At 39.7% G+C, this 17,619-nt stretch overlaps 1 protein-coding gene across 1 annotated transcript in view; it reads right to left on the reverse strand.

Annotated features, from left to right (window-relative positions):
• LOC115779591 (1-phosphatidylinositol 4,5-bisphosphate phosphodiesterase gamma-1-like) overlaps positions 1–17,619 on the reverse strand; it is a 58,544-nt gene that overhangs the window by 30,690 nt on the left and 10,235 nt on the right. The window contains exons 2-6 of the mRNA XM_030728344.1: positions 6,148–6,297; positions 5,088–5,181; positions 1,705–1,752; positions 331–415; positions 102–182 (exon numbers count right to left, since the gene is read on the reverse strand). Of these exons, the coding sequence (XP_030584204.1) occupies positions 102–182; positions 331–415; positions 1,705–1,752; positions 5,088–5,181; positions 6,148–6,297 (458 nt within the window). The remainder of the gene's footprint in view (positions 1–101; positions 183–330; positions 416–1,704; positions 1,753–5,087; positions 5,182–6,147; positions 6,298–17,619) is intronic.

The following is a 17,619-nucleotide window of genomic DNA, read 5'->3' on the forward strand; positions in this document are numbered from 1 at the left end:
TTTTGTTTTTTCAATACTGATGATACTACTTGTCATGTATGAGATTTCAGTACTTCCTCCACTGCTTTGTAAATGTATATAAGTTTGTATCTGGCACTCACATTCTTCTGTGCATCAAACATCAGTGTTCTGTAGAGCTGTGCAAAGTTGGGGTACGACAGTTCACTCCTTGCTTCCACCTCCTGTGTAAACGGGTTGGATGTGAGTTATAGTGACGCCAAACAGTGCTGTGGTCAAGTCGGGTCATGCAGGGGTGGAAACTCAAAGAGGCAAAGATGCTGCAGGCAGAAGAACATTAAAATGACCCTTAGACTTGTGTTTTGCTCTAACCTGTAGCTTGTCTTTGAGAAAGCGCATGTTGGGCACTCTGTAGTTGATCTGAGGCAGCAGAGCTTTCACGTCCTTCACTGTAATGCTGGGAAGGAAAGAACAGAAGAAAAACCTCAGACACACTCGAGTGCAGTGGCTCTAAACTCACAGCAGCTCACAGACTGGATAATCCTAAAAGATAAGCAATACCTGAACTAGGCCTTTAAAGAATTTCCTATAAAATACATGGTGTGTGTGTGTGTGTGTGTGTGTGTGTGGGAGGGGGTTTGAGGACACAGCTCAGCAGGATGATGGCAGAGAAGGAGATATATTTTGTTCTGCACAAAGAGGTGAGGTAAGGCTGGTAGATCATCCATCCATCCATCTTATCAACAAATCTCACACATACATTTGATCATTTGAACAATTACTACATTAATGCACCAGTGAAAATACTGTTTTTATATTTTTATATTTTCTCCAGAGACACATGAAACTTTAAATATCAATGCATCTAGCAGGACAAATTGGGGATGGCAAAAATGTGGACTTGATGTTAAAAGATCATTTAGTTTGTTTTCATTGCATTACTTGGAGGCAACAGCAGATACTAGCTTCCCCTTTGTTGTATTAAAGGTCGGGCCATTTCCCATGTGAAAACATTTAACCTCTCTTAAAAGGTCAACTTTTGGTCTTAATTTTTCCACATATGAGAAGTTCTTAAACTGTTGGTCAAAAGAAGAAGTAACTGATTTGATAAAGAGTGTATTACCATGTGGTTTGGTAGAGACGCCTTTAACGCTAACCTTTTTTTTTCTTGGACAAACCACACATGAATAATCACTTAGAGATTAAGAAAAAACACATGCAACCTCAGAAATCAATAAGAGATCATGGAAGTAAGTGAGAAAAGCAGGTAGAGAGAAAAAAAATCTAGGTCAGTGCTCTGGGGATCTTCTGGGTTCAATGACCGCTATCACCATGAGGTCTAAGCCCTGCCGCCTCCCACCTCTGTCTGTCTAGCTACTGTTACTATTTTCACAGGAGACAGGAAGTTGCCCTCTCCCAGCACTGCATCGCATCACTTCCTCCTCCTTATCAGGGGGTGGCAGGTTGTTTTTCCAGGAGCAGCTTCCACCCAAACAACAGCCTGGGTTTGACAGTGCAAGCACGAGAGAGAACACGTGAGAAAGTGTGCACGTTTGCATGATGTATGGAGCCTCGGAGCATTGAGGTGGAGGTTAGGGCAGGTCCCTGGCAGAGCCTCTTTGATGGGATCTGGATCTGGTTTCACCCTCAGATCCCACCTGCTGTGGCACCCACTGATGAGCATCCATCATGGGCTGCTGTGAAAGTTAGGACTGGGTGCTGATGTGCCTGTGACAAATCACCCACCTGCCCTCGTGGCTCCTGTCCATGACTTCAAACTGTTTCCTCAGCCACCTACACGAGCACAGGGAGGGAGAGAAACATAACATAAGAGAGAAAGTGACTTTTCAAAGCATTAAAGTCTAACATACACATTTGAGCCTGTGTGTGATTACAGATGAAATGCTGTAAAATGAAATTAACCTCATCTTAATACATCTGCAAGTCCTGATTTTCTCTCACAGGTGCAGAGCTGACTAAGGAAACACCAGCTCCATGCACGGCTTGACAACAGATCAAATTACGGCAATTGTGCTAAAACACTGAAGCGAAAGCAAAGCATTAAATATTTTCAGATCATATGTTTTGACTTTTAACACTGAAACAGAGCAGGCATTCTGACTGGCTGTGTTATAGAAAGATGTAGTGCTATCTTAGGTAGTACTGGCTAATGTTCCTAGATTGTAAACTTTGGGATCAGCTGATTTTTTTTCTCTTTTTTTTTTTTTTACTGACAATAACTTTAATATATTTAATGAAGTTATGCAAAACTTTACTTTCTTATGATGAAAGTTTGATGGGGCCTTCGTAAGTACAGATGAAAGTCATATAAAATCTTCAGGGCTGAAAAACACATTTAAGCTCTTCTAAAAACTGCAGCCAAATCAATGTTACACACTCAAAACGTCACAATCTACAACCTTCTGTAATCAAAATTAAGCATCAGTATCATGGGATATATTGCACTTTCAATAGTAAAACTGCACCACTTTAATGTTTGTAACAGAGTTCATTTTGGGTAGGCCCACGTCACCACTCAGTCCTCTTGCCACATTTGCTAAATCTTCTTTTAGGAACCTCAGGGTAACTTTTGACTCTGCTTTCAGTCTCTGTAAAATCTCTGGTTCACTTTTGTTTTTACCACTTAAGAAATATTGCTAAGGTAAGACCCACTGTGTCACACTCTGAACTGGCACGCTCTCCCTCTGAGCTCGAGAGCTTGAGAGGATTCAGTGGTCTTTTAAAAAAACTCATCTTTTTAGACCTGCGTTTGGTTAACTGTTCTCTTTTTTTTTTTGGTTATGCTCTGCTGTTATGTTGTGAAGCACTTTGTGATGTTTGTCTTGAGAGGTGCTCTAAAAAGAAAATTGTACTTTACTTTAGCTGATGTCATGAGCTGATCATAAAAATAGTGTCACAAAAATAGTGTTTTTCCAAATGGTCATCTTGTGAAGCTTTGCTGGTGCCTGAAAGCCATAAAGTTTTTTTTTGTTGTTTTGCTTTTTTTGCCATTACCACCCCTGGGGGGTGGGGGCGTGGGGGGTTGACTGTGTATTAACTGTGCACCTTTCTGTGTCATGCTTTGACTGCAGGAGGAGCTTCTCAACACATACATGGAACCAGCAGAGGTAATGATAACGAGTTCCTCAAGGCTAACAGGTGGCATTTGTTTTAAAGCAACACTTCAAGTCTGTGCTCTGTTAAAGAGTGACTCTACAGCTCTGTGTCAAATACATGTCTATTCTATTCTAACAGACCTCACAAGTAGATTACTTAATGTTTTGTTTGTTTTATATACTGTATGCACAAAAGTGATAATAATTTTAAATTATTATTATTATTATCATTAAAATCATTTCTGGTCATACCATTCATTCTTTCCAGTTACAATCTAGAAAAGATACTAAATGTTTGGAATGAAAAAGCTGCACTTTTAATGTCTTTATTACATAAAACATACTGTAGCAATACAGCGCTAGGCTAATTAGTGTTCTAATGTTAAAGACATGAACACACACAGTATCAGGGCTATACACAGTTCTCGCCTTCAGCTTAACTAGTAAATCTTCTCCTTAAACAGTTTACAAAACTTCATAAACAGACAGAATTGGTCATTTCACTTCCTTTGACCATTTCCAAACATAAACCGTGCTCAATATGTAGACAACAAAACTGTTTTTCTGTCACACAACACCTCTCTCTGTTCTTCTGCTTTCACCACAGAAGCCAAAAAACTGCCTCTGCGCATTCATCTGGAGTAAATATTTTCATCCCAAAACAAATATTTGCCCACTCCTCTGACACACAGTTCCCTTTCTGTCCAAGTCACCACTCCTTAGATGTACCCAGCTGTCACTTTATAACACAGACTGCTTTAATGCCTCAATCACCATTTCATTTCATTTTTGTACTTTTAACTGCCCACAGAGGCACTCCAGTATTGGTGACTGTGGGCAGCGTCCGGGTTTCATGTTAAAAACAGTTTTAACCCAATATCAGTGGGGTTGAAGCAGAGACACAGTTTAATGCACTTTTAGCAAATATAGTAAATAAAGATAAAGAAATCAAACGTTTTGCTCAGAGCCCCAGGTTACACATTGCTTCCTATCCATAATGGATGGTGGGTGCTCCTCAAATGCTGGTGTCTCCACCTATGAACTTTCACCTTTCCGCTCTAATGCCTGGCCCTCATCCCCTGACCCCAATAAGTCTGACTCCTTGTCTACATTTCTGAGCCAAATCATTTCTGCCTCACAGCCCTCTGCCTCCTGAAGTACAGACATAAGTTGAAAAAAAGAGTTTGTAAGTCCTGCTGTCCACTACAAACGACACTGAACAAAAGGTTTGTTTTGAAAGCGCTAAAATGACTGTATAGTTCTGAAATCTTACTATATTGAAGTTAAAAATGTTATATTGACTTTCTTTTTGTTTTTAGCAATAGAAACATAATATCTGCAAAATAAAATGTGGAAGCTACAATGCCCATGATTTTGAAAAGAAAGTTCATGCTGTCTATCAGTCAAACCTCAACAAATGTTTTATCATTAGAAAGCCCAGGGTGTCCTCCTGACAACACAGCAGGACTCAAATAGACTGCATACATTAGCTTGATGTAGAGGTCTCAGACTTATGTCTCCCACAGAAGACAAGAATAAATTGTTGGGTGTTGGAAGGCTGTTTGGTTTTAATTGGTTAGTCCCATAGATTCGTACGTTAAAGTGGCTACATTTACAGCATTAAAAAGCGCATTTACAGCCTGGTACAAAAACTATTTTGACCTCTATGGATCGATTCTCCCTTCATAACAACTCTGAGTGCGGTGAACTTTTCTTAACTCGTCAGTGTGTCCTACTCAGTCACACTGGAGTAGGACACACTGAAAATAGGACAACAACCTCCTTACAACTAGGAAAAATTGGTGGCTGCACTGACATTGGAGACCAACTGTAAGTAGTTGCAGCAACAAACTGATCATCCAGATGTTCAGCATCTAACACACTCAACCTCTGGGTGACCACTTTCAATTAGAGCGTCGACAGACTCCAGGTGAAATAAACATATTGTCCTTTAAGACGATGGACAGGACGAGTTTCTGTGTTGGTAAAGGAGCGGCTCAAACACAAACACACCTGTCAGTCTGCTGTGGTGCCGGTGCCCTCTGAGTGTCAATCATCAGCCAGTTGAGTCCAGTGATCCACATGTTGACTTCTTCCTCACTGAAGGCTGCAAACACAAAGACACAGAAAGAGGAAACATTTGTTTTTTAGGATGATTTATGATTGTGACATAATTCCTCAGTGGAAGTTTGTTATTTTACCAAGAATGACTTCAGCTCATAAACATTTGCAGTATTTTAAGCATTTACGCAGTTTTTCTAAAGAAAGATACATGATTATTTTGTAACATAAAAGTAATTTTGCTAAAATTGATGGGTAGGTATTTTGATTTTCTAGTTTGATTGCCTTGACCCCCCCCCCCAAAAAAAACCATGCTCATAACAGAATAATCTGTGTATCAAAGCTCATTTTTGCTCAAAAACTATTAAAAGACACACACACACAAATATGAGTTAATTTGTAACTGAAAATATTCCACAAACAGGGAAAATGTTTTGAAGATTTATGTCTTCAACTGGAAACCAATGGCCTTGAACCCACATAGGTTCCAGAAGCTCACCTGAAGTCTCTATGACTGACTGGAAATTTACAGTATCATATATGGTTGTTCTATTCGCATAGGTGCGAAAATCTAGATTTAAGATGTAATTTGTTATTTATGCTGAATTCCTTTGTTGTGTTTTCACCAAAATTCAGTTTTATGAAAGTGTCGCCTTTGATTTTAAGTTGATTAGTCACCTAAGGTTTGCTTTATAGTACTGTATGGTTACTGGGTAAATTATGATACTGTGGGCCGACATCATGGTATGGAAATGAAACGGATTGTTGGCTTTGGTCTAAATGTGGGATTTTGACAGCAGGTGAAATAAAGAACAATGCAAACCTTATTGTTTAAGGAGAATAAAGTTGAGAAAAGGAGAAAATTCATAATAGAAAATATGTGATGTGATGTGACTTCCAGTTCAGCAGCAGACATGACTGTGAGGAAAACAAACAGTAGCTGTGAAAACACTTTGGGAGTCACCAGTACACATCCACACACAGTAGCTTATACACACACACACACACTGACCAGCTACACTGAGGGTCCGGAGGCGAAACTCCAGGCCGTACAGCATTATGAAGCAGTGGGTGGCGTCCAGCTTACGAGCCTCATCTGGGTAGCGTTCAAAATCACGGGAGCCCTTCCCCAACCGCAGCTCCCGGATCTCCCGGATGTCGACTGTAGGAGGGAGAAGGAGGAAGGAAGGATCGTGTTGCATGAATACAAATATGCACAACCATAAATCACAGTTTGGCACAGTGTTCATTTCCCTGCCAAATACACAGAAATCTGCTGCTGGAGAGCTGAAAAAATGCTCAGTGTGTGTGTGTGAGAGAGAGCCACAACACACACACTAATATTTCTGCTGTCTAAAGAATGTGTGCAGACACAGCATTGTTCATGGTTTCCTTTCACATTATTAAGTAAAAAGACCTCTAAAGTCTCTAATGGAATAAGTAACTTTAAAACATGAAACAGCTGATTCTGGCCAGGGTGAACCCTTTAACGTTGCATCAAAAGTGACCTACGCTGCTCATTCCCAGCTCCATATTTTTCATCTTTGATTCATCTTACAGTAGCTTTGCATGATTAACAGTTCAAGATTATCCTTACACTCTCTTCTGATTGGCTGCTACTTGTGAAAAGAAGGCTTGAATAGCAGGTGGGTGGGGCTTTTGTACTCACAGCCACAGCTGTGTGCCTGAGATGACCATATTAGAGATTCCTGCACTCAATGACATCATACAGAGCCGAAAGAAGGAAAAAAAACTCTCAAACTATGTGTTTGGAGTAGTCTGAAGGCTAAACACTTGGTTCACGAGGATTACTTGGACATATTCTGAACTCATTATTTAAGTTTTTAGCCATTTTTATTATATATCTACCATTATAACCATATATAGCCAGAAGTGACTGTTTTTCTTCTGAGATTCTGAAACAAACTGTGAACTTCAGGGCAAGCATGCAGTTCCAAACTATTCTGCAACTACATCACCAACAAGGCTTATTTTAGGCACTGCAGTCATGTTCCATTACATCAAGTTAGCATAAACTAACTAAAAGCCTATTTTCTCCTCAAAAAATAGAATATGTCAAGCAGTTTTTTTTATATGATAAAGATTTACAGGCAATCTAACCTTTCAGTTTATTTCTTGTATCTTGTAGAAAGACATTTACAGATGTAACGCGCTCTTGTGGCTCACTCAGTGAAAACTCCTCTGGTAGGATTAATGGAGTCGGGTGACTGATGGCAGACTGTGATGTAAACTCTGGCCTCTGCTTTTGCACTGGCAGCAGTCAACACACCCACAACGAAAACCCCAGCTTATTGACATAGCAGATGTCTTGTGCAAACACACATAAACATAGGCTCAAAAATGCTCTGCCATTCACACACCATAGCGCACGTGTGCGCGCACACACACACACACACACACATACACTTGAACTGACTGACTTTTATGACCCTGGATGTGAGTTTTCCACCACAGAGGAGCTTCTTCCGAATAAAAACAGAAATCAAGCATAAGCCCAACAACTTTTTTTCCCACTTGGCATCAAAACATCCCACCAGGAAACGTTGTGTGTCCAAAAGTTACACAGCAAGGGATACACAACAGAGGACACGCAGCAGGGGAAACAACAGTGTTCTGGGTCTTTATCAAGACAAGGCCATCCTCTGCAGGTTGTAAATAATTTGGAATCAAACAGAAATCTGGTTCCAGTCTGAGCCTCATGCATGTGAAGACGACATGGAGCACGTTTGGCATGAGATTAAGAGAATGCTATTTTCCTCATATGGAAATATGTCCGTACTTCACTGAGATGGGGTCCAACTGGAAGCAGCAAAAACAGAACTCAATCTGAGAGCTCTTAACCAGAGAAGACCTGCTCAGTTTTATTACACAGAAATAATAACTCTATAAGATGTAACTAACACCATTATAAATGTAAATGATTTACTAATACTGCAGACACGCAGCTATAAAATTAAGGAAAAACAACTTTTGACTGTCTCAAAGTGAAAATCACTTTAGCTGAAACCGAGTTTAGTGCTGAAATAATAAATCACAACTATTTTAGCTACTATTATTTGAATTATTATATTGTGTAATACATATAAATGTATAAAGCATCTTTTTCCTCAGTTCTGGCCCTCAATTGATACTGAAAAATTATTTTTCCCCACAAAATGGAGCATTTCGAAACAGGATCCAGAGTGAGTTTGAAAACAGCAGCCTGGTGTTGTGCTGCATACACTGTAAACCCGGATAAGTTGAATCTACTTAAATTTTTTAAGTAATAAAACAGTTCATTTAACTCAGCCTGTTAAGTAAGCACTACTCCACTTCCAGTTGAACTAAATTGTATGTTCTAATTGACCAAACTTATCTTTTATAGTTCATGAATAAAATAAAATGTCTTTTGATCAATCATTGCCCCCTATCCTTTTCATGGTTGTGTGGGGGTGGTGTGGGCTGGAGCCTATCCCAGCTGACAAGATGCAGGGTACACCCCATACAGATCACCAGCCTGTTGCAGGGCTAACACAGAGAGAGACAGACAACCATTCACACCTGTGGGCAATTTAGAGAGACCAATTAACCTAACCCCAGTAACTGCATGTCTTCAGATTGTGGGAAAAAACCCATACAGACACGGGGAGAACATACATGAGTCCACACAGCAAGAGTCCCGGGCTAAGATGGAATTGAACCCAGACTATCAGATAGCTATTCTAGTTGTGAGGCAGCAGTGCTAACCACCATGCCACTATGCTGCCCAGTAACACAAATATTTTTTACAGTGTTGAACTGTGTCTGTTTAAATTTGGTAAATAAACATGATAAAACTCGGCCCTGCTGAACGCTGGTACATTAACATTTACAAATAACATTTGTCCATGGAACAATAAAAAAACTATACGAGAGAGCGTTGTGAACAAAAACACCAAATATCTTCTGTTCCAAGCAGCGAGAGGCTTGGGCCAAACCAGAATTGAACCCAGACCTTCTAGATGGCATTCTACCTGTGAGGTAACACTGCTAACCAGCATGCCACCATACAGCTGCGCATTAATACAGTCTGTTAAAACTGGTATAAACTAGATCTTTAGCAGGTGCAAAACTTAATGATATTAAGTTGTTTGAACTCAAACACATAATTACAATAAGATAGACCATCAAAAAGTACAGTCTACTCAGCATTAACAAGTAATGTTCACATTCTAGGTAATTTTAAGTAATATGAACTCAATATTTTTAAGTGGAATCAAAATCTGGGTTTACAGTGTACAGGGTGTACAGGTACAGGGTCAAAACAGGTGATGGCAGTCAGTCAGAATTCACTGTTTTTCCAACTAAATCAAGACTAAATACAACAACAATGCTTTGCTGACTTAGTAACTCTTATTAGCAGTCATCGTGATCATGTTCACTCATGTGACAAAGGACTCTATAGTACACCCTTACTGCTTCCACAGAAATGAAGAAGCAACAGCCAGGTACTTCAGATCAAATGCACTTGATTAACTGATCATCAACAAGAGTCAACACCTCTATGAAAGCTGAGCTTGGTAGTTTGGAGGTGTGGAGCTTCAGCTGTGTGTTTACAATAGAATCAAACGTGAAGCCATCTGTCCGACAGCTAAAGCTTGAAATTGGGTCATGCAACAGGACAATGATCCCAGTCTCACCAGGAAATCTACAACACACTGACAGAAAGAAAAGAATAAAGGTGTTGCAACGGCCCAAAGTCCAGAGCTGAAGCTGATTAAAATGCTGCAGCGGGACCTTAAGAGGGCTGTGCATAAACAAATGCCTGCAAACCTCAATGAACTGAAGCAACACTTAGTTACTCAGACTTCACAGAGTCCTGTGTTTCACAGGCCTGTAGCTGTTTTTATGAATAGTAAAAGAAATAGTAATGATACTATTTTAAATATTAAATATTCAGTATACTGTGCTTCATGTATCAAGTTTGAATTTCAACTCACAGTTGCTTGAGTGTTTCCTGACTACACCCTATCAGAAAACTTTGGTTTCAAGGCTGTGTGATTCAACTCCATTTGAACAAGAAGGTTTTCATTCATTGTGTGATCCTCTTCAGATTTTCCAGTTATGAAAAAGGAGGCATGATGGGCCAATGACCACATAAAGTAAAAATGTTATTTATTCAAATACAGTACAAATAAATTAGCTGAAGTTATGCTGCATGTGATTCATGATTCATCCGATTCCATTTTGCTATTTAAAGCCTTATAGCTGAGCTGGAAAACCTGCCTTCCAACAGATAGTGTATTGAGCATCAACAGAGCTTAACTGTAGGATAACTGACAGATACATGTGGCTGTCATACAAATATTTTCATTCATTTGTACCAATTTAGTCAAAATATCACAAATGGTATAATATTCACTTTTCAGTACTGATTATGGGAGCTGTTCCATCATACACACAAATAGGAATTATACTGAAGGATTGGTCTGTTTTAGGTCTTTATTTGACAGCCCACACCAGTAACATTTTCAAAAGCAGCCTTTTATACAGTTGGCCTTATTTATATTCCTCAAGCTAAGCATGTAAAACAAAGTGTTTCACAGTTTAAATTGAGTCATTTTCTTCCCAAACTAATATTAGAAATACCTCAAAAACCTGCTATTTGTTTTTCTCTGCTCACTCCCGTTATTATTTCCTGCCATTTAGTTTGGACGCCGGACAATAAAGCAAACAGGCAGTCCGCTCGCCAAACGTCACACTTCACTCACCATGCCAGCACACACCCTGCCTCTCCCACTCCACACTACACAGAGACTAATAGATAACACACATATTACAGCTTTTAATCCTGGCCCAGGCTGTAAACATACAGTGGCTTGCAAAAGTATTCATACCCCTTGAACTTTTCCATATTTTGTCACATTACAACCACAAACATAAATATATTTCACTGGAATTTAATGTGAAAGACCAACACAAAGTGGTATACAATTGTGAAGTGGAACAAAAATTATACATGATTCAAAACATTTTTTAAAAATAAAAAACTGAGTGCCCCCCTGAGTCAATACTTTGTGGAACCACCTTTTGCTGCAATTACAGCTGCAAGTCTTTTAGGGTATGTCTCCACCAGCTTTGCACATCTAGTGACTGCAGCAGTTTTCAGATCTTGCCACAAATTCTCAATTTGGTTTAGGTCTGGACTTTGGCTGGGCCATTCTAACACATGAATATGTTTGGTTTTAAACCGTTCCATTGTAGCCCTGGCTTTATGTTTAGGGTCGTTGTGCTGCTGGAAGGTGAACCTCCGCCCCAGTCTCAAGTCTTTTGCAGACTCCAACAGGTTTTCTTCCAAGATTGTCCTGTATTTGGCTCCAACCATCTTCCCATCAACTCTGACCAACTTCCCTGTCCCTGCTGAAGAGAAGCAGCCCCAGAGCATGATGCTGCCACCACCATATTTGACAGTGGGGATGGTGTGTTCAGAGTGATGTGCTGTGTTAATTCTCCGCCACACATAGCATTTTGCATTTTGGCCAAAAAGTTCAATTTTCAATATTCTCTTAACCAACCTCTGAGGCCGTCACGGAGCAGCTGTATTTGTACTGAGATTAGATTACACACAGGTGGACTCTTTTTAGTCATTAACAGTCATCAGGCAACTTCTGAATGCAATTAGTTGCACTCAGAGAAAAGGGGGCTGAATATTTTTGAATCATGTATAATTTTCGTTCCACTTCACAATTGTATACCACTTTGTGTTGGTCTTTCACATTAAATTCCAGTGAAATATATTTATGTTTGTGGTTCTAATGTGACAAAATATGGAAAAGTTCAAAGGGTATGAATACTTTTGCAAGCCACTGTAGCTGTGGTAAAGACACACAACTGCTGCAGTCTGATGTAAAGTTTAAAGAAAAAAAGGGAGAGGTGAGGTCAGGGAAAGTGTACAGAGGGATAATGACAGAAGCCTCACAGAAATTACACAGCAAAGAAAATGCAGGGCAAGACTCCATTACAAGAAGATATATTATCATTTGTTTCATCATGAGAGCAGCTTATAAACTCTGTCAGTACTCAGTGTTGGAGCCATGCTGGCTGCTCTGAGCAAATTCTCCTAAAAACCATTCCATGCACAGCTGACCTAAACTGATAACTGCAGTACACTTCCAGTGAAACCAACTGCTCCTGGTACAGCTAGTGACATCACTTCCTGCTTAGAGGGCACAAACAGTTTACAGCAAATAGAAGAAATTCAAATGAAGGGAAGAAGAAGGTCAGGTTAGACAAGGAGTTAACAGACTGCTAGATGGCCTCCTGATTGAAAAGCCTGATATGACATCACTAACACAGATTAGCAGCAGTACTGTTCCATAAAACCTCTAAACATTTATTACTGATGAACTCAGATGATATATGCAAGCACAGATGCACAGCTAAGCTAGACAGAACAAAATGAGGTTAAATCCAATGGAGATGAAATTTCTGAGTCACTGATGTGGTGTATTAATTGTTAAAAGGAATCCAGACTATGTCAACTTTTGGCCCTTGAGATCTTACCAAAGCACATTGCTGAAACCACATGAAATACTTTTGTTTTGAAAATCCTACATGTTTAGGCTGTCATTACCTTGTGTGAGCAATGCACTCTGGGCTGATGATGTGAACCAGAACTGTAGTTACAAAATTGCTATTTCTAATGGTTATACAAAGCATCAAAAAGGCCACACTGCCCCACTTTTGGCTGTGATCTCCAGCCTAAAGCAAAGGGAAAGGATATTAGTCTTCGCAGCTTTACTGTTAATAAGAAGAGGAGAAAGGAGTGGGAAAGTGCTTGTGTATGAAGACAATTCTCAAAAGGTGAGGCTGTGCTCTCTGCACTTACAAACAGAGCTGCTGGTTTTATGCTGTGCCTACAATTTTCTAACAAAAGGAGTCTAAACAACCTTGGGCAACGAGTGAAAATTGCTTTAAGGAATGTGATAGACAGGAAATATTAGATATCTTCCTGCTTGGCAGTAAAATCTTCCCACTGAAAGAGAACCAAGGTCACAACCCTGATCACTGTGGACTCCACTAATCAGCATGTTTAAGTGTTTAGGTGTTCCCCGCCTCAGACTGATCCAGGTACTCTGATGGATGCAGACACATCAAATACAGCTGTACCGTGGCCAGAGATGGTAACTAGAGTCTGACTGATATAGAATTTTCAAGACCAGTACTACTCACGATATTTGGTGATTTAAAAATCTGATATATCAGCTGCTATTTCTTTCTTCCAGACACACAAAGTAAACAGATTTCCATAACATTTGATATGCTGATACCAATTGACTGGCAAATAGCTAATAAAAGGCGATAATACTGGCGCACCGAGTATTTCCTGACTTCTTATTTTTTTGCATATTTGGCACACTTACATGTTTTAGATTATCATAAAAATTCTATTATAAGACAAAGATAACCAGAGTAAATACAAAATGCAGTTTTTAAATGATGTGACTTCATTTATTAAGGGAAGACAAGCTATCCAAACCTACCTGGCCCTATGTGAAATAGCAGTTGTCCCCCCTTGACAGCAAGAACTGCAATCCAGCATTTGCAATAACTGGCAATGAGCCTTTCCTATCACGGTGGAAGAATTTTGGCCCACTCTTCTTTGCAAAATTGTTTTAATTCAGCCACACAAGATGGTTTTCAAGCATAAGCAGCCTGTTTAAGGCTCCTGCCAAAAGAATCTCAATCAGATTTAAGTTGACTTTGACTTAACGCTCCAAAACCTTCTCTTCTTCTTTTTTTTTTTTTTTAGCGCCATTCAGACATGGACTTGCTGGTGTTTCAGATCATTGTCCTGTTGCATAACCCACGTGTGCTTGAGCTTCAGGGAAAGAACTAGTAGCTGGACACTGTCCTTCAGGATTTTCTGGTAGAGAGAATAATTCATGGTTCCATCAGTTATTACAAGTAGGACAGGAACTGAAGCAGCAAAGCAGCTCCAGAGCATCACACAACCACCACCATGTTTGACTGTCACTATGATGTTCTTTTTATTAAAGGCTGTTAGTTTTGCACCAGATGTAACGGGACCGTAGTCCCTCCCAGCAGCCAGCTACCGATGTAATTAGTGATAACGGCCTTCTGAGCCAGCTAGCAGGTGCAGGAGGGCCAGTCTGAACTACACTTATGGGACTAATAACTGTTAATAACATCAATTTAATGGACTGATAATATTCGAATCTGGTGATGGGACTCAAACCTTTGTCTCCACAGTCCACAGAAAAAATTCCCTAAAGTCTTGGGGATCATTTGAGATGAGCCTCTGTGTTCTTTTTGGTCAGCAGTGGTTTTTCCCCTTGGAACTCTCCTGGATGCCATTTTTGCCCAGTCTCTTTCTTGAATCATGGACACTGGCTGTTGTTGCCAATTTTGATGTGTATTATATTGTCTGGTAAGGTCTAGACGTTTTTGTAGTAGTGTCACTTGGGCACCAGGGAGCACAGGTTTTAGATTAGAAGGTTACCCTATTTAAGGAAGGGTTTAGGGCAGGGGTCCTCACATCCAGGCCTCGAGGGCCGGTGTCCTGCAGGTTTTAGATGTGTCCCTGATCCAACACACCTGAATCAAATGGCTGAATTACCTCCTCAGTATGCAGTCAAGTTCTCCAGAGTCGTGCTAATGACTTCTATATTTGACTCAGGTGTGTTGAAGCAGAGACACATCTAAAAGTTGCAGGACACCGGCCCTCGAGGCCTGGACTTGAGGATCCCTGGTTTAGGGGCACAGATGTAGAGAATTAGAGCCAGGAGAAAACCACAAAGTTTTTTAAACGTGTGTGGTTGTTGGTTCTGAAGGTTATGCCACATTTTTAATCCTTTTTTGCATTGTCTTTTGGAGCTTATTTTTATCTCTTCATCGTGCACTCAAGTTTCTGTAGAGGTTTTTAAGCTTTAGATGATCAATAAAGTGTTAAAAGTATTGGGCATCGCAGACCAGACACATTGGAAATGGCTTCAGATTTCCTCAAGTGGCCTTTTGGTGGTTGGATTGCCACTACACCAACTTTAACTAAGCCAAGTGTTCTGCAGTTCTTTAAATGTTTCTGGATTCTTTCGTGACTTCCTGGATGAGTCATCAATGACCTCTTGGTTTTGGTAGGCTGGACACTCCTGGGAAGGTTCACCACTGTTCCAAGTTTGTGTCATTTGTGGATAATGGCTCTCACCGTGGTTCGCAAAGCCTTATAAATAGCCTTGTAACCTTTCCCAGACTGACAGATGTCAGTGACTGTCAGTTTCTCATCTGTTCTTGAGTTTCTTTAGATCGTGTTGTGTTGCTTTTTTGAGAACTTTTAGCCTACTTCACTTTGCCAAACAGGTTCCATTGAAGTGATTTCTTGATTCAGCAGGTCTGACAGTAAGATTGAACTCAGCTTTCCAAAAAAATTTGATTAATCACAGTTAATTTATGATTTTAAAAGGGGGGGAATTACAAAACCTTTTACAACTTTTTTTCTTTTAGATAGATCTCTCTCTCTGCCATTTTCCCTTGAGCTAAACTAACCTGTGAGTTTGGGCTTTTAAAGGGGAAGAAAGTGCATCACTATAAAAGAAAAGCAATGTGCTTTATATACAACAATCAAAATGAGAACCTCATAGCAAAATTAATGCAAAAAAGTGATTTATCTTTTTTTCATAATTACTAAAAGCAAAAAACATAATTGAAATTAAAATTTGATTAATTGTTGAATAAAACATGCCCAGCTTCATCCTCCTTTTTGGCTCTAACGAGAACAATAATTTACATCAACATTATGTAGCACTCATAAAGTCATCAGATCAAAGAACTGAGTCGTTCTGAGGCTGACAAAGAGTCAGAGCTCTGCAGAGCCGAGTATTCCTTTCACTTTGACTAGTAGTGACTTCATGGATTTCTTTACAAATAAAATTTTAGACATTAGAGAAAAAATTATTCGCAACCATCTCAAAGATTTATCTTCATGTTCGGCTGCTTTCAGCACTGCTGGTATTTTTTTAGACTCTTTCGCTCCAGTTGATCTTTCAGAGTTAACTTCAATAGTTACTTCCTCCAAACCAGCAACATGTTTATTAGATCCCATTCCTACTAGACTGTTCAAAGAAGTCTTTCCAATTATTGATGCTTCAATCTTAAAAATGATCAGTCTGTCTTTATTAGTTGGCTATGTACCACAGGCCTTCAAGGTGGCTGTAATTAAACCTCTACTTAAAAAGCCATCACTTGACCCAGCTGCCTTAGCTAATTATAGGCCAATCTCCAACCTTCCTTTTCTCTCAAAAATCTTGAAAGAGTAGTTGTAAAACAGCTAACTGATGATCTGCAGACAGGGCTGGACTGGGACAAAAAATTGGCCCTGGCATTTTTGGCTTAGACCGGCCCGCAACTATGTCTTAGAAGCATTTGACACTGTTTTACTCTTATTCAGTGTGGGCATACCTTTTGCTAATAATACTTTTATACTTTTTTTTTTTAACTTAATTTAGTAATGCTTAAATTGCAAAGCTTTGACGTATCATTTAGTTTTTTTAAATCTGTTATTTCACCTGCTTGAGGGCTTTTTAAAACATGTTTAACCAGCACAGAGGCTAAAAATTCAAACTACTGTGCAGCCTTTCAACACACCTTTAACCTAAATACCTAAAATGCTATGATGCAGCCTTAAATGGACACTTGCTGCTCATCCAACACTTCTCGGCCTTGACCATTTGCTATTTTATTAGATTAAGGTGCCATGGCTGCCAGATTTGGGGAAGTATGCAAATGTAAATAAATATTGATATTAATCAATTGCCATTGCTCATCACACTGCTGCTGTCTTCACCTACAGCAGAGTCTGCCCAAGCCTTGAAGGGGACCTAAGCAATATTTGATTTGGGGCCCCCTTCATACCACTTCATTGTCCCCTGAACTTAATTGTTATTAATGCTGGAGGGTTAAAGTTGATTTTTTTTTTTTTATGATATATTACAGTTTCAGCCTTTTCAATTCAATTACATTTTATTTATACAGTGCCAACTCACAACAAACAGACATCTCAGGGCACTTTATAGTGTAAGGTAAAGACCCCACAATAATTACAGAGAAAACCCATCATTCATCCTAATCGTAAAAATAGAGAGGGTGTCTGCCTCCTGAATCCAAGCTGGGAGCTGGTTCCACAGAAGAGGGGCCTGAAAGCTGAAGGCTCTGCCTCCCATTCTACTCTTAAGTATCCTAGGAACCACAAGTAAGCCAGCAGTCTGAGAGCAAAGTGCTCTATTGGGGTGATACGGTATTATGAGCCCGTGAAAAGAAGCCAATATGGGAGAAATCTGCTCTCTCTTTCTAGTCCCTGTCAGTACTCTAGCTGCAGCATTTTGGATCAGCTGAAGGCTTTTCAGGGAGCTTTTAGGACAGCCTGATAATAATGAATTACAATAGTCCATCCTAGAAATAACAGATGCATGAATTAGCTTTTTAGCATCAG

This window comes from Archocentrus centrarchus, chromosome 4, assembly GCF_007364275.1.
Source record: "Archocentrus centrarchus isolate MPI-CPG fArcCen1 chromosome 4, fArcCen1, whole genome shotgun sequence".
Classification (NCBI taxonomy): domain Eukaryota; kingdom Metazoa; phylum Chordata; class Actinopteri; order Cichliformes; family Cichlidae; genus Archocentrus; species Archocentrus centrarchus.